The sequence below is a fragment of the Balaenoptera acutorostrata genome, chromosome X (assembly GCF_949987535.1).
Source record: "Balaenoptera acutorostrata chromosome X, mBalAcu1.1, whole genome shotgun sequence".
NCBI classification, from domain to species: Eukaryota; Metazoa; Chordata; class Mammalia; order Artiodactyla; family Balaenopteridae; genus Balaenoptera; species Balaenoptera acutorostrata.
Window position 1 is genome coordinate 63,007,470 of NC_080085.1, and position 21,043 is coordinate 63,028,512.

Genomic DNA, 21,043 nt, shown 5'->3' on the forward strand with positions numbered 1-21,043 from the left:
AGGATTCTTCAGTATACGAAACCAATCAATGTTATACACCATATTAACATATTGAAGAATAAAAACCATGTGATCATCTCAACAGATGCAGAAAAAGCTTTTGACAAAATTCAACACCCGTTTATGATAAAAACTCTCCAGAAAGTGGGCATAAATGGAACCTACCTCACCATAATAAAGGCCATATACGACAAACCCACAGCAAACATCATTCTCAATGGTGAAAAAGTGAAAGCATTTCCTCTAAGATCAGGAACACGACAAGGATGACCACTCTCACCACTATTATTCAACATAGTTTTGGAAGTACTAGCTACGGCAATCAGAGAAGAAAAAGAAATAAAAGGAATACAAATTGGAAAAGAAGAAGTAAAACTGTCACTGTTTGCAGATGACATGGTACTATACATAGAGAAACCTAAAGATGCCACCAGAAAACTACTAGAGCTAATCAATGAATTTGGTAAAGTTGCAGGATACAAAATTAATGCACAGAAATCTCTGGCATTCCTATACACTAATGATGAAAAATCTGAAAGAGAAATTAAGGAAACACTCCCAATTACCATTGCAACAAAAAGAATAAAATACCTAGGAATAAACCTACCTAGGGAGACAAAAGACCTGTATGCAGGAAACTATAAGACACTGATGAAAGAAATTAAAGATGATACCAACAGATGGAGAGATATACCATGTTCTTGGATTGGAAGAATCAACATTGTGAAAATGACTATACTACCCAAAGCAATCTACAGATTCAATGCAATCCCTTTCAAATTACCAATGGCATTTTTTACAGAACTAGAAGAAAAATCTTAAAATTTGTATGGAGACCCAAAAGACCCTGAATAGTCAAAGCAGTCTTGTGGGAAAAAAACGGAGTTGGAGGAATCAGACTCTCTGACTTCAGACTATACTACAAAGCTACAGTAGTCAAGACAGTAAGGTACTGGCACAAAAACAGAAATAGAGATCAGTGGAACAGGATAGAAAGTCCAGAGATAAACCCATGCACCTATGGTCAACTAATCTATGACAAAGGAGGCAAGGATATACAGTGGAGAAAAGACAGTCTCTTCAATAAGTGGTGCTGGGAAAACTGGACAGCTACATGTAAAAGAATGAAATTAGAACACTCCCTAACACCATACACAAAAATAAACTCAAAATGGATTAGAGACCTAAATGTAAGACCAGACACTATAAAACTCTTAGAGGAAAACATAGGAAGAACACTCTTTGACATAAATCACAGCAAGATCTTTTTTGATCCACCTCCTACAGTAATGGAAATAAAAACAAAAATAAACAAATGGCACCTAATGAAACTTCAAAGCTTTAGCACAGCAAAGGAAGCCATAAACAAGATGAAAAGACAACCCTCAGAATGGGCGAAAATATTTGCAAATGAAACAACGGACAAAGGATTAATCTCCAAAATATATAAACAGCTCATGCAGCTCAATATTAAAGAAACAAACACTCCAATCCAAAAATGGGCAGAAGACCTAAATAGACATTTCTCCAAAGAAGACATACAGATGGTCAAGAAGCACATGAAAAGCTGCTCAACATCACTATTTATTAGAGGAATGCAAATCAAAACTACAATGAGGTTATCACCTCACACCAGTTAGAATGGGCATCATCAGAAAATCTTCGAACAACAAATGATGGAGAGGGTGTGGAGAAAAGGGAATCCTCTTGCACTGTTGGTGGGAATGTAAATTGATACAGCCACTATGGAGAACAGTATGGAGGTTCCTTAAAAAACTAAAAATAGAATTACCATATGATCCAGCAATCCCACTACTGGGCGTATACCCAGAGAAAACCATAATTCAAAAAGACACATGCACCCCAATGTTCACTGCAGCACTATTTACAATAGCCAGGTCATGGAAGCAACCTAAATGCCCATCGACAGACGAATGGATAAAGAAGATGTGGTACGTATATACAATGGAATATTACTCAGCCATAAAAAGGAACGAAATTGGGTCATTTTTTGAGACGTGGATGGATCTAGAGACTGTCATTCAGAGTGAAGTAAGTCAGAAAGAGAAAAACAAATTTTTTTTTGTTTATTAACGCATATATGTGGAACCTAGAAAAATGGTACAGATGAACCAGTTTGCAGGGCAGAAATAGAGACACAGATGTAGAGAAGAGAAGTATGGACACCAAGGGGGGAAGTGGTGGGGGGTGGTGTTGGTGGTGTGATGAATTGGGAGATTGGGATTGACATATATACACTAATATGTATAAAATGGATAACTAATAAGAACTTGCTGTAGAAAAAAATAAATAAAATTCAAAAAGAAAGAAGGAAAACCTACCATTTGCGACAATATGGATGTACCTTGGGGGCATTATGCTAAGTGAGATAAGCAGGTAGAGGAAGACAAATATTGTATTATATAACTTATATGTGGAACCTAAAAAAGTCAAACTCATACAAACAGAGTAGAATGAGTTATTTTCTAAGCATTAATTCCCTGAAGTAGAGGATATAAACAATTTTTAGGACATAATGCTAAATTCGCTTTCATGCAAGTTGTACCAATATAACTATCACCAGCAGTGTATGATACAACCTTTTTTAATGCAAACCAGGTATTATTTTAGAAATTTTCCCTAATTTGATAGAAAAATGGTGATTCTGTTACATTAATTTGCTAATAAGTTTGAATATTCTTTCAAGTATTTATCAGTTATTTGTAGTTCCTCAATTGTGAGGCAGAACTGACTTAGTCTTTGGGATAGCAAGTAGTTCTGGAAAGCTTCCCTGGAGAAATGTCTAAACTGAGACCTAATGGGTTAAGCAGATATCATGCAGGCACAAAATACTTATTCACTACGAGAGGGAAAAAAAGCAAATTTACAGCAGAGAAATATGGCAGATACCATCTTAATGAAGCCATTAAACTTAACATGAAGAGTAATGGGACAAATCCACATCTTGTACTTCCTGATTATGTACTGAGGACACATCTTACCTCTGTGGTATTCTTGCCAAAAATGCATAGCTTGAATCAAATCATGAGGAAATATCACACAAAATCAAATTGAAGGACATTCTATAAAACAATCTTTAAAAATGCCAAGGTCATAAAAGGTGAGTAAAGTCTAAAGTATTATCAGGTTAAAGAAGCCCAAAGAGACATTACAAGTAAACGTAACATGTTATCCTGGATTGGATCCTGGATCATAAGGGTTTTTTTGTTTGTTTTTGTTTTTGTTTTTTGCTATAAATGATATTATTGGGACAATTAAAGAAATTTGAATGGGGTCTTTGGATTAGGTTGTAGTATAATGCCAGTGTTCATTTCCTGATTTTGATGATTGCACCATGGTTATGGGACAGTCTTTGAGGAAATTCACTCTGAAGTATTTACAAGACATGAGGGATCATGTCTGCAATTTACTCTCAACTGGTTCAAAAAAAATAATGTGTATGTGTAAATAGAAAGAGAAAGCAGGGACTTCGCTGGTGGCGCAGTGGATAGGAGTCTGCCTGCCAATGCAGGGGACTCAGGTTCGATCCCTGGTCCGGGAGGATCCCACATGCCACGGAGCAACTGAGCCCGTGCTCCACAACTACTGAGCCTGCGCTCTATAGCCTGTGCGCCACAACTACTGAGCCCACACGTCACAACTACTGAAGCCTGCGCGCCTGGAGTCTGTGCTCCACAGCAAGAGAAGCTGCTGCAAGGAGAAGCCCGCGCACCACAACGAAGAGTAGCCCCCGCTTGCCGCAACTAGAGAAAGCCCACGCGCAGCAACAAAGACCTAATGCAGCCAAAAATAAATAAATACATTAAAAAAAAATAAAGTGTATATCCCTTAACCCAATGGTTTCACTTTTAGGAATCTATCCTACAAAACTATTTGTGCAAGTTCACCAGGATATATGTACAAGGATCTGCACTAAAGCATTATCATCAACGAAGTAATTATTAAATACTGAAAAGAATGAATTAGATTACCTGTATGAAAGAGGATGTTTGGTTATGTTGTTCAGTGAAATGTGAGATTGTTGAATTTAAAAAATCAGGTTACACAGAGGTAAATAGAGTAGGGTTTAGTTTTTAAAAATAAGCTCAATATCTGTATCACTTTGGTAATTAAAAATACATAAAAAAGAAAAAGGTTACCTAGGGAATAAATATTTTGTAGGGACAAAGTTCTATATAAATTTATTAATTCAACCACATTAATTATATAGTTTAAATTTTCTATGAACTTATTTTTGGTTTATTTTATCTGTCATAGCCTAGCAGTGGCTTTTGTTAAGTTGTCCCTTTATAACTGTTTCTATTTTGCCTTGTATTTCTAATACATTTTGCTCTGTATTAATTGAAACTACATTCCAGGCCAGACTTTCTCATTGTAGGCTGTGCCTTCTATCTGGACCCTCCTTGTCCTCTTTGTTCCATGTAATACTTTTTGCTTTGAATTCTACTTCATTTGAATTCACATAGTCACCCATACTCTTTTTTGCTTATTTTGGCCACACTTTGTCCATCCTTCTGTTTTTAATCTTTCCGTAGCAATTTGTCGTCTTAGAGCTCTTAGAGGTGGTATAGGTATAGACTGGATTTCCTGTCTTCGTTTTTTAAATCAATCTGTGTCTTTGCCTTTAGGTAGGGGAAACAAATCAAGCCATGTGTATTTATCTTTATAATGGATATGTTTGATCCTATTCCTACTATCCTATTTTAGGCCTTCTTGCTGTTTCCAGAGATAAAAGCTGAAATTAAGGCAGTAGCAGTGGGAGGAAAAGATGAAGCCAAGTGGAACATAATAATGATGATGAAGATAACAATATAGGGGATGCAGGAGAGTGAGGGGGGTGGAGGATTGAGAGATGGTTCCCTGATATCAAGCTTTGTCAACTGGTGTATGGAAGGAAAAAAAGCCTCCTTTTGTTTGTTTTTGTAGTGATAGAGATGATGAGTTTAGTTTAAGATATGTTTTCTGAGGTCTTTATGTGATATGTAAATAGAGATATGCTACAAAAGCAGTTGTACATACAAATCTGGAGCTTATGAAAGAAGTCTTCACCTACATGTCCATAGTTATATTGGAGACTCTGAATACTGCCTATGGTTTAAAAGACCAATTAATTTGATGATGGTCCACATTCATGTTAAGGCTTTATCTATGGCAAAGGTGTATCAGACTTCCTTATCCCACACTTGGTAAAAACAAAGCAAGGAAAATTACCTTTGCCATTCCAACTGAACTGGCATTCAATTCTGAGATTCCTTGGTTGGTCTTATCTCCACGTTCCCATATCCCGAAGTCCTGGCATAAAATAACCAACACACCATTAGCAAATCATCACTACTAAACGCTTACTAGATATACAAACCTTGAATAAAAGGCACAAGTATTAGCTAACTCGCCATACATACGTTTACCCACAATGCTTATTAAGGAGAGGCCAATGAGTTGGGTTCCCCCTGTAGCTATTTTCTCAGTAGCTTTAAATTCTATCGGGGCCTCCAAGAAGTTAGAAGATATCTTGACAGCTGATCAGGACTAAGAACTGTAACTTAGTTCATCTAAAGAGGTACTTCTCAAAATTTTTCATCAAAGCAGACACCTAGGGGGTCTAGGAGACAGAGCCTAAACATCATCCAAGTATTTTATCTTAAACATCCATTCTAATTTTACTCTCTATTGGCACTGACAATGTACCATGCACTTACCTATGCACTTTACATTATTATAGTATCTTCCTTAATCTTTACATTTTATAGATGATGAAACTGAGGTGCAAAGAGAGGTCAAGTGACTCACCCAAGGTCACATAGCTAATGAATAACAGAGCTAGGATTAGAGTCCAAGTGCTCCAAAGCCTACATTCTTAACCATGGTTCTATACGGTCCCTCGATAATACAAAGATAACATTTAAAATTACTTTTTAAAAACTTTTCATTTCCAAATAACTTTAGATTTACAGAGAAGTTGCAAAAATAGTAGTGAGTTCCCATACACCTTTCACTCAGCTTCCCCTAATGTTAATACCTGACATAACCACAGTACAATTGTCAAAGTGAAGAAATTTACATTAGTAAAATACTAGTAACCAAATTATGGACTTTACTAGGATTTCACCGTTTTTTCCCCACTAATAGCCTTTTTTTTTAAAGATTTTTTTTTGATGTGGACCATTTTTAAAGTCTTTATTGAATTTGTTACAATATTGCTTCTGTTTTATGCTTTGGTTTTTTGGCCGCAAGGCATGTGGGATCTTAGCTCCCTGACCAGGGATCGAACCCGCACCGCCTGCATTGGAAGGTGAGGTCTTAACCACTGGACTGCCATGGAAGTCCCACCACTAATAGCCTTTCTATGTATTCCAGGATCCAATCCAGAATACCATGCTGCATTTGTCATGCCTCCTTAAGTCTCTTCCAGTCAGTTACAGTTTCTCAAGCCTTGTCTTTCATGACCTTGACACTTCCTGAAGATTAGTGGTCATATATTTTATAGATTTCCCTCAGTTTGGGTTTGCTTGATGTCTTCTCTTGATTAGATTGAGGTTATGCATTTTTGGCAAGAATACTAGAATACTACAAACATTATGCTCCTTCTTAGCACATCGTATCAGAGGTACTGGTGATGTTAACCTTAATGACTTGGTTAAGGTGGTGTCTGCAGAGTTTCTCCATTCTACTGTTACTATTTTTCTATTATACTATTGTATTACTATACTAATTACAAGCATACCTCAGAGATATTGTGGGTTCAGTTCCAGACCACAGCAATAAAGTAAATATTGCAATAAAGCAAGTCACATGATTTTTTTGCTTTCCCAGTGCATATAAAAGTTATGTTTACACTATACTATAGTCTATTAAGTGTGCAATAGTATTATGTCTAAAAAACAATGCACATACCTTAATTTAAAAATACCTCGTTGCTGAAAAATGCTAACCATTATCTGAGACTTCAGCAAGTCATAATCTCTTTGCTGGTAGAGGGTTTGACACACTGCAAGAATTACCAGAATGTGACACAGAGACATGAAATGAGCAAATGCTGTTGGAAAAATTGCACCAATAGACTTGCTTGACATAGGGTTGTCACAAACCTTCTATTTGTAAAAAAACACAATTAACTGTGAAGTGCAATAGAGTGAACGAAGCACAGTGAAATGAGGTGTGCCTGTAATTAATAATTATCTTCGGGCTTCCCTGGTGGCGCACTGGTTGAGGGTCTGCCTGCTAATGCAGGGGACACGGGTTCGAGCCCTGGTCTGGGAAGATCCCACATGCCGCGGAGCGGCTGGGCCCGTGAGCCACAACTACTGAGCCTGCGCGTCTGGAGCCTGTGCTCCGCAACAGGAGGGGCCACGATAGTGGGAGGCCCGCGCACCGCGATGAGGAGTGGCCCCCGCTTGCCGCAACTAGAGAAAGCCCTAGCACAGAAACGAAGACCCAACATAGCAATCAATCAATCAATAAATCTTTAAAAAAAATTATCTTCAGAGAGATACTTTACGATTGTGCAAATATCTTGTTTCTCCTCAAACATCCACCCACTAATTTAGCATCAATCAGTGAATTGTGCCTGCAACAATTATTACAGTGGTGATTTCAATGGTGATTTTCTAGTTCCTTCATTACCTCTACACTCATTAACTGCAATTCTTCTCTAAGGAAGAGTTAGTTATCCTTTCTCCCTCATTTATTTACTCAGCTATTTACTTACATCAGTATAAACTTATAGATATTTAGGTTATTCTCTGGGTTGTAATAAAATGTTGTCATTATTTATTTTGCTCAAATTGTTCCAGCTCTGGCCACTGGGAGTTCTTCTAGGTTGGCTCCTGTGCCCTTTTGACATGCCCCATTTTTTTGAACACTTCCTCACTTTTTGTCACTATAAGATGCCCAAATACAGTCTCATCTTGTATTTTCCCTGCCCCAGCCCTGGAATCAACCACTTCTACAAGGAATCCTGGTTTCTTTTATTAGAGAATGATAGTTACATTCAAGACTTGGATGCTGGTCCTCATTGTCACTGTGGTATCAGGCTTCTAGGCCCTCTCATTGAACAGAACTTGGAAATACCCATATGCACACACACCTATATTTATTTTGGTATTTACCTTAAATTACTTTTAATATCAAATCTTTGAGTCAAAAGATGGAGCTTCAGAAAGGTAAGCCATATTTATCCCATGGTGAGTCTCATCTGCCCCTAAACCCAGCTCTACCCTAGTTTGTGCAGCAAAGATTAAAGTATGAGAAGGCACAAATATCATTAATTCTACTGCTGCAACCCTTGGCTGCAACAGAGAGGTCAGAGAACACTGGCTTTTACCCTGGATCACAGCAGGCCTATGGTATCAGGAAACAAAGCAATCCATCAACAAATAATGTCTGTCTGTATCAGATATGCCTATGTTAGAATTATTCTTCTGGTAAATATGGAGTGACAGGTTGCAGATTTATCCTCACACCTGTAACAACTAAAAAACAACTAACCAAACTAAAACAATTAAACTGCTAAAAAAAAACTGGACTACTTATGACACAGCCACTTTCAATACAATGAACATCATGCAATGAAGAACAGCAAACCCTGAGAGAGATGTTAAATATATTATGACAATAAAAACCTACCTCATATGTAGTCATAAGAAAGAGTAACTATTTTTGTATAGTAAGCGCTGAATCAATGTCTACAGATACTAAATACATGACTAAATTTTATTTCTAAGTAGCTAACTGACCCATAATACTCCTTAGCCATCTTGCTCCCATTTAACCACAAACATTAAAATAAGACCACAATTTAGCCCCAGATTGTCCAATACATACCATGAAGTATTACAGAGTTTGAAAGGAATGAAGGCATTGCACCTTGACCCTCCTGCCTCTGTAAATCCCTTGGGGAAAAGGCAAACAGAGGACGACAGAGCTTAGTAAAGAGGCTGAAGGCAATTTCTGCCAGAAGCGTTATAGATTGGTTCACTATGAGGGGCAGCATTAAGAGAAGGATTAGGTTGTTCAGTATTTTAAGAACATCACATGTTTAAAATTCATTCCAAGATGAGTACTTACAGCAGTTTTATATGCAGCTTCGATGTAAAACACAAGGTTCTGTATGAAATTAACTTCATCTAGGCTGTGGATGATATGAAGTCCTGAGGAAAAAGAGAATAAAGATATAGAGCTAGTCAATTATCACTACAGGCTTTACAGGCAGCCACAGTGACTAACTGACCCCCCTACTACCAAATAATCCTACTCCCGCTTAGGAATAATGGGAGACACTTTGATTCCTAAAACATAAAAATAATACCACAAATCAGTCCTAGGCTACTCTTCAACTAAGTAAGATACCACCATATTTTAACATGAAAGAATTTTAATTGTTATTTGTAGGCTTTAATGGAAAGTATCAGACTCCTAATTCTACAGGTAACTAATTTGTGCTGTGTTTAACTGTACAAACCTAGGCGTCTGGAAAAAGAAAGACAAATATTTCAAAGAAGATTTGGAGGGAGTCTAAATACTAAGAAGTAGATAAAGATCATGATTTTAAGAACTCAAAACCATATTTTGGGGAGTAAAAATGATGATTATTCTAAATATAAGCTATATAAAGACAGGGCTTATAAATAAAATGTTTTGCATGAATCATACATTCAATTTTCAAAACAACCCTAAGAGGTGGGTACCTCTCTTTTCTGCCTGAGGCTTAGAGAAGTTAAATATTTGCCTAAAGTCATGTAACTAATAAATAGTGGAACCAGGACTCAATTGACTATCAACTTCTGTTTCACTCCAGAGACTGAGTTCCTAACCAATATGATCCTAACAAATATGTACAATATGATCCTTTCCCCTCCCCTGCCATCGAGGGAAATACCAACAATTATACAGTGAAAGTTTTTCCCCCACCCAGAATCACATCACTCCCACCCTGCCAAATCTCCTCTGGGAGAAACCAGTCTTACCAGTTTCCTCTGTATCCTTTCAGAGATACATTATGCATATACAAAAATTATGCAAAGAGTAGTATAGGGCTTCCCTGGTGGCGCAGTGGTTGAGAATCTGCCTGCTAATGCAGGGGACACGGGTTCGAGCCCTGGTCTGGGAAGATCCCACATGCCGCGGAGCAGCTGGGCCCGTGAGCCACAATTGCTGAGCCTGCGCGTCTGGAGCCTGTGCCCCGCGACGGGAGGGGCCGCGATAGAGAAAGGCCCGCGCACCGCGATGAAGGGCGGTCCCCGCACCGCGATGAAGAGTGGCCCCCGCTTGCCGCAACTGGAGAAAGCCCTCGCACGAACCGAAGACCCAACACAGCCAAAAATAAATAAATAAATAAATAAATAAATAAGAAAATCCTTTAAAAAAAAAAAAAGAGTAGTATACTATGCTGCACCTTGCCTTTTTCATATATAACTTGGAGACAATTTTAAATATATCTGCCTCATTTTTTTAATGGCTACATAGCATTCTACTGAATGGCTATTCATGTAACCTGTTCCCTACTGAAAGACATTTAGGTTGTATCTAATCTTTTATCACTACAATCAATGCTGCAATGAATATCTGTGTATTTACATCTTTGGGCACATGCACCAGTATATCAAGGTAAATTCTTAACTGCGGAGTCACAGATTTATACATTTTTCCCAACATTTTATTTTGAATATTTTCAGACAAAAAAATGAAAGAATTTTACATGGCACCTGTAGATTTTACACACCATCTGGACTCAACCATTAACATTTTACTATACTTTTTAATCACATATATATCCATGCAACAGTCCACCTTATTTTTTTGATACATTTCACAGTTAAGCTGCAAATATGGGTACACTTCTCTCTAAATACTTCACCACATGTACAATTAAATGTTGATGATCATCACCAAGTTATTCTGCAAAGAAATTCCACAGTTTACATACCAACTAGCACTGCCTGCCTTTTTCCAACACATTTTGTAAACATAGGCTTTAATAAAAGTTTCTGATCTTTACCATTCTAATGGACGAGAAATAGAATTTCCTTGCACTTTAATTTGTAGCTTTTTTCTTTTTTTTTCTTTGCCTTTCTCTTTTAATCTACTCCCTGCTCCACTTCTAAAAAGAAATACCCAGAAATTAAACACAAGGAAGCTCAAAGAGCCAAGGCAAGCCAGCCCAAGAGTAGCAGGCTCCCTCCCACAGGGGCCAAAGTCTGGACGCTGGGGTCTCCACTCAGAGCCTGGTAGTAATACGTGGTGCAGAATAAGGTAGTTCCAGAAGCTAGCAGTAACCCGGCCCAGAGGGGCTTTCTGCACAGGGGCACCCCTAACAGGGCCAGGCTGTGTAAGAAGTGGTGTTTGTTGGTCTTGTCAAAGAGCTCCTTCCTGTAGGCATCCGGAAACTGGGCGTAGCTTTTTTGAGTAAGGTTGTCTTTTCTTATGTTTATAAGCCAACTGTATTTCTTTTCCTATGAACAGTTTGTTTTTTCATGTCCTTCACCAATTTCTATTGAATTGCTGGTCCTTCTGTTATTAATATATTAATAATATTAAGGAAATTAGACTTTTGCCCATCATATGTGTGGCAAGTATTTTTCCTAGTTTGTTTGAACTTTGATTTTGTTTACAGTATATTTTTCTTCTCAGAAGCTTTTATTAAAAAGCTTTATCCCATGAATGTTTCTAGTACTTTCCATTTCTTTTCTTGCATTTAAATCTTTGATCTATTGACAAATATTTTAAATCACAGAACTCTAACTTTAAAATTAAAAAGGACTATATGATTCAGATCATCAGATTACAAACTCCTCCTGATCCGTGCCTCTGTCAAAACAGCAACCACAGCACAGGGCAGCATCAGCAGCAAAGGGTCTTTCTTGTAGCAGTAATGACCTACCTTAACTTCTTGGATAGAGAGGAAAAAAGAAAAGAGAGGTAGTAATATTGGACATCAGCTTCATAGGTTTATCTTGTCACCTCTGTGTGCCAAGGTGCTTGAACAGAGATTGAGAGAAGGCAGTAGGTGTGAAACTGGTTTTGTCCATCTCTTAGGCTTGTGTCACAGCTAACTAGTCACTATACCATATAAATGCCACACGTCTACCATTTGTCCCTTTGCTCATGATATTCTGTTTACACAGCTTTCTCCACATCTTGAAATCCTAACTGTTCTTTCAAGGCCCAGCTCAAATGCTATCTCCTCTTATGATGCTCTCATTGATTCCCCTCTTCAGTGCTTCACAGAATTTTATTTTTCTTGCTCTTATGAACTTATTTTTTACTTGTACCATAGATAAGTCTTTACCTGAATTTGAAGGAATCTTATTTACATTTGTAAGTCCCCAAAAGTATCTCACATAGCCCCTAAAAGTATTTCACATACTAATGTGAATGGTATTAAACAATATTGAATAGTAGGAGTTCAATAATTATTTATTGAATGATCTTAAACAACCCTGTTAACCACAGGAGAGGGACCTGTCTCTTGAAGCAAAGCCATACATGTAGGACCTGTCCCTTCTATGGAGCCAAGGTGTTGCTTGTAGAACAGAGGATGCGGAGGTGAGACACACAGGTTAAATGAAGTAGGGCTTGGGTAAGGCCAAAGATGGCAGTGCTGTATACAGCACACTAAAATATGCAGAGCTTGAGAAATGAGGCTGACTCAGTGTTCTACTCCACAGACTGACTTGCACTCACCTAAAATTTAGCCTTTCTCTCCCTTATTTTTAAAAACAATATTGAGATATAATTCACATACCATGCAATTCACCCATTTCAAGTATATAATTCAATGGTTTTTAGGGTATGCAGAGTTCTGCAACCATCATCAGCCAATTTTAGAACATTTTCATCACTCCCCAAAGAAACCCTGTATCTGTAGCATCACTCCCCATTTCCCTTCAACACTTGTCCCATTGTTCCCCTACCCCACCTCCTGCCGAGCAATCACTAATCTTCTTTATGTCTCTATAGATTTGCCTTAATAGATATTCATATAAATGCAATCATACAATATGTGACACATCATGTCTGGGTTCTTTCACTTAGCATAATGTTTTCAAGGTTCACCCATGTTGTAGCACATATCAGTACTTCATTTCCTTTTATTGCTAAAAAATATTCCATTGTACAGATATATCACATTTTATTTATCCAATGAGTAGTTAGTTGATGGACATTTAGGTTGCTTCCTTTTTTTTGGCTATTATAAACAATGCTGCTATGAACATTCATGTATGTGCACAAGCTTTTGAGTGAACATGTTTTCATTTCTCTTGAGTATATACCTAAGAGTGAAACTGCTAGATCATATGGTAACTCTGTTTAACCTTGTGAGAACTGCCAGAGTGTTTTACAAAATGGCTGTACTATTTTACATTCCCATCAGCAGTGTATGAAGCTTCCAATTTCTCCATATCCTCAGAAACACTTGTTATTTTCTGTTTTTTTGATTATAGCCATCCCAGAGGGTGTGACATGGTATCTCATTATGGTTTGCATCTGCATTTCCCTAGTGACTTATGATGTTTAGCATTTTTTCATGTACTTATTGGCCACGTGAATATCTTTGGAGAAATGTCAATTCATATTCTTGGCCCATTTCAAATTAGGTTATTTTTTTATTATTGAGTTGTGAGAGTTCTTTATATACTCTAGATACAAGTTTCTTATCAGATATACAATTTGCAAATATCTTCTATCATACTGTGGGTTGTTTTTTTACTTTCTTACAGGGGTCCTTTGAAGCACAAAAGTTGATAAACAAAAGTTTATCTTAAGTTGATAAATTCCAATTTATTTTTTCTTTAGTTGCTTATGCTTTTGGTGTCATATCTAACAGGGCCTTGTCTAACCCAAGGTCAGGAAGGTTTACTCCTGTATTTTCCTCTAAGTGTTTGTTATAAACTCGAATTTGTTCCCCCAAAATTCACATGTTGAAGCCCTAACCCCCCAATGTGACTGTATTTGGAGATAAGGCCTTTAAAGAGGCAATTCAGTTTAAATGAGGTCATAAGGGTGGGGCCCTTATACAATAGGGACTGGTATCCTTATTACAAGAGACATCAGGAATGCACACACACAGAGAAAAGGCCATATGAAGACAGGCGAGAGGGTTCATCTGAAACCAGCCCTGCTGACGCCTTGATCTTGGACTTCTACCCTCCAGAACTTTGACAAAATAAATTTCTGCTGTTTAAGCCACCCATTCTGCAGTATTCTGTTATAGAAGACTTAGAGGATTAAGAGCTTTTTACAGTTTTCCTTCTTACATTTAAGTCTATGATTCATTTTGAGTTAGTTTTTGTCTGTGTTGGAGGAAGAAGTCCAATTTCATTCTTTTGCATGTGGATATCTGGTTTTCCCAGCATCATTTGTTGAGAAGACCATTCTTTCCCCATTGAATTATCTTGGCACCCTTGTCAAAAATCAACTAACCATAATGTGATGGTTTATTTCTTGACTCTCAATTCTATTCTGTTATTCTATATGTCTATCCTTATGCCAGCATCACAGTATTTGGAAGTAAGTTTTGAAATCAGAAGGTGGGAGTCCTCCAACTTTGTTCTTTTTCTAAGTTGTTTTGGCCATTCTGGGTCCTTTGGATTTTCATATACATTTTAGTAACAGCTTGTCAATTTCTGCGAAGAAGACAGCTGGGATTTTCACAGGAATTGCATTGAATTTATAGATCAGTTTGGGGAATGTTGCTATCTTAACAGTAAGTCTTCTGATCCATGAACACAGGATGTCTTTCTAATTTAACATTTCTGATTCTCTTCATTTGTTCCTGTGGATTTGAGTTACCATTTGGTATCATTTCCTTAATTCAATATAGCTTTGCTCCCACCCACGTCCTTAGTTCTAATATTATCAAATATATTTACATTTTTATATGCTATAAGCCCAATAATACAAGTATATTGTTTTATACAATTGATTTTTAGGTCAGTTTAGAAAGAAGAAATATGCAATTATATCATATTTTATAATGATTTTTACCAGTGGTCTCTTTTTTTGTGTGTGAGGATTCCAATTACTGTCTGCGGTCCTCTGATTTTAGTATAAAGAACTTCTTTTAGTATTTCTTGTAAGGTAGGTCTATTAGCAACAAATTCTCTCACTCTTTTTTTTTTTCTTTAATTGCATATTTCTATACACTTTTAGAGAGAAGTGGACTTTTTTTTAAAATTAATTTATTTATTTATTTATTTTTAGCTGTGTTGGGTCTTCGTTTCTGTGCGAGGGCTTTCTCTAGTTGTGGCAAGTGGGGGCCACTCTTCATTGCGGTGCGCGGGCCTTTCACTGTTGCGGCCTCTCTTGTTGCGGAGCACGGGCTCCAGACGCGCAGGCTCAGCAGCTGTGGCTCACGGGCCTAGTTGCTCCGCGGCATGTGGGATCTTCCCAGACCAGGGCTCGAACCCGTGTCCCCTGCATTGGCAGGCAGATTCTCAACCACTGCGCCACCAGGGAAGCCCTCTCACTCTTTGTTTATCTGGGAATGTCTTCATCTCACTTCATTTTTGAGAGATAGTTTTGCTGGATATAAGATTCTTGGTTGACAGGTCCTTTTTTCAGCCCTTTGAATATATCATTCCACTGCCTTCTGGCCTCCACTTTTTTTCTGATGAGAAGTCAGTTGATAATCTTATTTGGGTTCCCTTATACATAACAAGTCATTTTTCTCATAGTGCTTTCAAGATGTTTGTTTTTGGCTTTTAACATTTTTACTATGATGTTTCTGGGTATGAATCTCTGTTTATCCTACCTGGAGATCTTTGAGCTTCTTAGATATGTAGATTAATGTTTTTCATCAAATTTGGGATGTTTTTAGCCATTATTTCTTTAAAAATATTTTCTGCTCCTTACTCTCCTCTGGTACTCTTATTACATGAGTTGGTGTCCTACATTTCTCTGGGGTTTTATTCATTTTTCTTTATTATCTTTTCTTGTTCTTCAGACTGCATAATCTGTTGATCTATCTTCAAGTATGCTGATCTTCCCCTCTGCCAGCTCAAATCTATGAGTCTCCCTAGTGAATCTTTCATTTTCAACTTTCCATTTGCTTCATTTTTATCTCTTTAGTGATATTCTCTATTTGACGAAATACAATCATCATATATTCCTTTACTTCTTTAAGCATGGTGTCCTTTAGCTTTCTGGACACTTTTATAGTAACTGCTTTGAAGTCTTTGTTTCCTAAGTTCAACATATGCTTCCTCTCAAAGGCAGCTTCTGTTACCCACTTTTTTTCTTGTGTTGGCTCAGGCTTTCCTGTTTCTTTGCACGCCTCATAAATTTTTGCTGAAAACTGGATATTATAGATAATATGTTGTAGGAATTTATAGATATTGATACCCTCCCCTATGGGACTTGTTTTTTGTTTACCTGTTTATTTGTTTAGTGACTTGGATTATTTCGGTGAAATTTATTTTCCCCATAGTATGCAGCCTCTGAAGTTGTTCTTCAGAGGGTGCTGCTTTGGACATGTACACTGTCACCCCAAGAAGACAGTGGTTTTAGCTTTAGCGACTGTCTCTTTCTGTGATCCATTAAATATCTGCCTCTGTTGGTATCTTTCCCAGATGTTAATCTCCACTAATTGCCAGCTGATTGTTCTATTATATTGTACAATGCCCCAAGGCATAAATTGCTCCACAATCTCATTCAATTAAATTCAGGCCCCAGGGCTTCCCTGGTGGCGCAGTGGTTGAGAATCTGCCTGTTAATGCAGGGGACACGAGTTCGAGCCCTGGTCTGGGAAGATCCCCCATGCCACGGAGCAACTGGGCCTGTGAGCCACAACTGCTGAGTCTGTGCGTCTGGAGCCTGTGCCCCGCAATGGGAGGGGCCACGATAGTGAGAGGCCCGCGCACTGCGATGAAGAGTGGCCCCCACTTGCCGCAACTGGAGAAAGCCCTCGCACGAAACAAAGACCCAACACAGCTAAATAAATAAATAAATAAATAAATAAATAAAGTAGCTATTAATAAAAAAAAAATTCAGGCCCCATTTCAGGTGGTTTTTGATGCCAGTCTTTGAAATTTGTTCTAACCCTAGGAGGGCTGTTTTTAGCTCTCTCTTTCCTTGGTTCTCTGTTAAGACTTCTAGCTAGTGTATGGGTTAGCTTGCTGCTCTTATTATTGAGTTATCAGCCTCCTCTCAATTTCTTAGAACCAAAATCTTCAATTGTTTTTGAGTGCCCTTAGGCTCGAACTTTCCCACACTCTGTTCCAGATAAAGTCAGTTCTCTTGGGAGGAGCTATGGAGCTTTCTGTTCTTATGGCCAGCCCCATCATCCATGCTACTAGAAAGGTGGGCCAGGCCTATTATTCTTGGTCTGCTCTGCCTGGGATTAAGCTTCCACTCCATGAGTGGGACTGGGGGGTAGGAAGGGAGTTCCAAACCTCTTAATTATTCTTGGCTAGACTAGAACTTCTGCAACACAGAGCTGGGGATGGTGAGAAATGCTGGCAACGTACCTCTCTCAGGGAGATATCATAGCCCTAGACTGGGAGCTGGGGGGAGAGGGAGCCTTGTACTCCTGGCTACAACCACTTCAAGTAGTGCTTCTGTCATGGTGACCTTGCGGCAGGGGAGGGAATAGGTTGTGGCCCAAATGCCATATTCTCTCACTGTTAAGATTTAGATTTCCTTGAATAAATGTTTTTCCACTTGCTGTGTGCCCTTAGGACAATTTCCAGTGACTTTAAATGGTTGGTTTTATAAAATTAAATTTCACCATTTATGGCTATTTTGCTGGGGAGAGGGTCTGTGGAGCTTCTCTGCCACTATCCTGTAAGTTACAATCAGCTTCTGTCTAAGCCTCTCTTAACCAAGGTTGAAATTTTTAAGAATTCAAAAATGTTCAGAGAATTGCTAAATTTTCCATCAAGATCTTTCACATTCTACCTCTCAATTATCTCTCACAGCTATCCTTTTCATCGTCAAGGCAACTGCCTTACATAAGTTCTGCATCATTTCTTGCCTAAAGTATTTTACTAAACTTTTAACTCCCTCATCCAATCTATCCTCCTGCTATTGGAGTGAATCATTTGAAACTTTCTTGATTATTTATCTTGAGTGGCTCTCTACTGACTATAGACTAAACTCCAAACTACTTAGCATGGTACACAAGCCCTTAAACAGTTAGTCCCAACTTTCCAGCTCCATCTTTTGCCATTTTTCCAGATCTACTGAATATCTTACACTCTAACCATAGAAGATACCTAGCCTTACTTTGGTGGCCGGTATCTTTCAAACTTCTGTGCTATAGTCATGCTATTCCCTTCCCTTTTCTGACTTGTGAATTTCTACTTATTCTAACTTATTCCTCAAAGGCCTGATCAAATATCAACCCTATTCCAAGTACCTATCAAAGTCAGCTCATGGGGTTGAAAATCAAATGTTAAGTCAGGAATCAACAAACTTTTGTTGAATGAATGAATATGTCTCTTATAAGCCTCTTTAGTATATTTCCGCTTCCCTTTTCCCAAATGAAAAACCACAAGGGATATTTAGACACTGCGTTGTAGAAAAGCACTCTAGAGTTGGTATTAGAAGAATATTAGAAACAGAGTTATAGTTGCCATTCTATTTAAACAAATAAAACCTAAAAAATATATTTATTCAGGGAGGAACCTCCCCTCCAAAAGAAAGAAGTATGTGAGTAGACATTATAATTTTAAGAAAAGGTTATTCAGCCTCTGGGATGTGTGTTGTTCTAGAGGAAAGAAAAAAAGGGAGGCTTTATCACCAAGTATTTATTTCTGCAAGAAAAGGAGAAGAGTATTCTGGGGTAATTCTGACCCTGAATGCCTTTAGTACCAAGGAGCTCTGTAATCAGATAGAAAGATAAAGAAATTGAAATGTCAAAAATGTGGTATTGTGAGAAGTATATGTATCTACTCAGGAAGATCTGGCAAAGTCCTGTTTAATTTATAAACTGAATGTAATCAGATTCACAGTCCTCCCCAATTTAGGAGAAATAAAAGGGAATTACGCTGGTTCTTATAATTTCCTTTTCAGGTGAAACATCTAAAGCAATTAACAAAATCATCTGAAAAGGGTGTTATTCAATAATAAAAAACACTGAATTCTGATTCCTAAGTTAATTCCCTTAATATAATTTAGATGCCTGTAAACAGATGCCTTGTTTATAATATACTCATAAAGAGTAGTACAAAGTAGGTGATGTTGACACTAACTATAGGCTTGTCAGTGCACAGTATGGGAATAAGCAATAGTCCTTCTTTCCCATGTTATAGCATCTGAGGATTAATAAAAGGTAAAAATACCTGTCTAAAGAAAATCTACCCCAGATTTCCCAGTTCTCAATTAAAAATATATATTACTTAGTACTCCAGACTTGTTTCTCAATGTAAAAGAACACTAACTACCTTAGCGAGTTGTTTCTCTGTATAAAATTTGCAAAATATTATGTTTCCAATGTGTATCTTTAAGTAATGTAAACAGCTATGTTGTTTGCTGGCCAACACCTTTGGAGAAGCCACGTGTGCCAGGGCAAGTGCTCCACACTGCAGTGGTTCCCAGTACTTCTGTCCTTGTACTGACCTGAGGCAGTCATTTGCGCTAGGAAGAGCAGGTACAGAGAGGTAGCATCCAGCTGCAGGTGTCCCCACTGATCATCACCCACTACAGTGGCACAGGTTTTGGTGTTGTACTTGGCATGGAGGCTATCCTTGGTACTCTGACTATACTTGAAGGATTCTACTTTATCCACCTGAAAAAAACAAAAACAGTAAAAGAAGACTATGCAGAAAAATCAACCCATATGCCATACTTTGGTAGTAATCTGATACATATCATTCCATTTGGTCTTCAGGCAATTGTGAGTATTTAAAATGCAGTTACCTCTTTTTCCCTACACTTATACAATTAGGAAAGTCTGCTCTTGCTGTTTTTCAATTTAAGCAATTTAATTAGAAAATAATATCCATCAAAACCAGCTATTTCCTATTCATTACCTCTCTTTCACTCTTCAGATGGTTGTTTTCCCACTTTGTAGATCAAAACTGAGGTGTGGAGAGGTGACAACAGCTTAGTAAGAGATAATTGAGTTGTTAAAAAAGATACATTTGTTCCTGAAACAGAGGTAGGAATTTTGAGGGAAGAGGCTATATTTTGAAGGAGTAATGAAAGGAGCTCGGGAGAGACCCATGGAGTGACAAAGAAAAGATGTGAAAGAAAGCTGAAACCAAGGTCAGAAATGAAACACTGTGCAAGGGACAAATGAAAGACTTATTTCCTGAAACTTCAATTTGATTATGTGTGCATCTGCTATACGATAGTAACTATCATACCTTTAAATATGGTTCAAGAAATTAGTGACTTTAAACCTATTTGATAAGGTGGAAAATGCAAATATCTAAAATACAAAAAAATTAAAAAGTAGCAAAGAAGGAAAAAAAAAAATGATGGCTGTGAGATAGTCCCTACTGGACTAGAGATCACTGATCAAGTTCAGAAGTCTAGAGTTGATTTCTTTTTACTTTAGACTTGTTGTGTGCCTCAGGATGGTCATTTTATTAATCTGGGCCTCGATTTCTCCTTCTAATAAAGTGTAATCTTGGGCTCAAAAATCAATTCTGAGTCAAAGTGCACAACATGTGTAAAGATCTCCTAGGATAAAAGTAAAATACTTTTTCTTTTAGTAAAACACTTTTGAATGGAAAAAATATCATAAACAAACCCAAAAGATAAACCAGAGACAGCTAAAAAATATTTGTAGTACATGTGACAAAGGATTAATATCCATCATGGACAGGAACTCCTCAAATAGGCAAGAAAGGGACAGCCCAAGAGAAAAAGAGGCAAAGGACCTAACAGGCAATTAATAGAAGAGGAAATACAAATTTTCAACCCACACATGAAAGGATGCTCAACTTCACTCAAGATCAGGAAAATGCATATTAATGCTAGAAGATATAAGTCCTTGGCCCCTTATCTCCAACCCTAAAATGTAAAACACTTCCAAAAGGTTTTTCCCCCTAAGTTTTGTACCAAAATTCATTTGGTG

General features: G+C 37.7%; 1 protein-coding gene across 4 annotated transcripts in view; it reads right to left on the reverse strand.

Annotated features, from left to right (window-relative positions):
- PHKA1 (phosphorylase kinase regulatory subunit alpha 1) overlaps nucleotides 1-21,043 on the reverse strand; it is a 137,145-nt gene that overhangs the window by 107,653 nt on the left and 8,449 nt on the right. For all 4 annotated transcript variants that reach the window (XM_057537816.1, XM_057537815.1, XM_057537814.1 and 1 more), the window contains exons 4-6: nucleotides 19,579-19,747; nucleotides 9,088-9,170; nucleotides 5,233-5,313 (exon numbers count right to left, since the gene is read on the reverse strand). In XM_057537816.1, coding sequence (XP_057393799.1) covers nucleotides 5,233-5,313; nucleotides 9,088-9,170; nucleotides 19,579-19,747 — 333 coding nt within the window. The remainder of the gene's footprint in view (nucleotides 1-5,232; nucleotides 5,314-9,087; nucleotides 9,171-19,578; nucleotides 19,748-21,043) is intronic.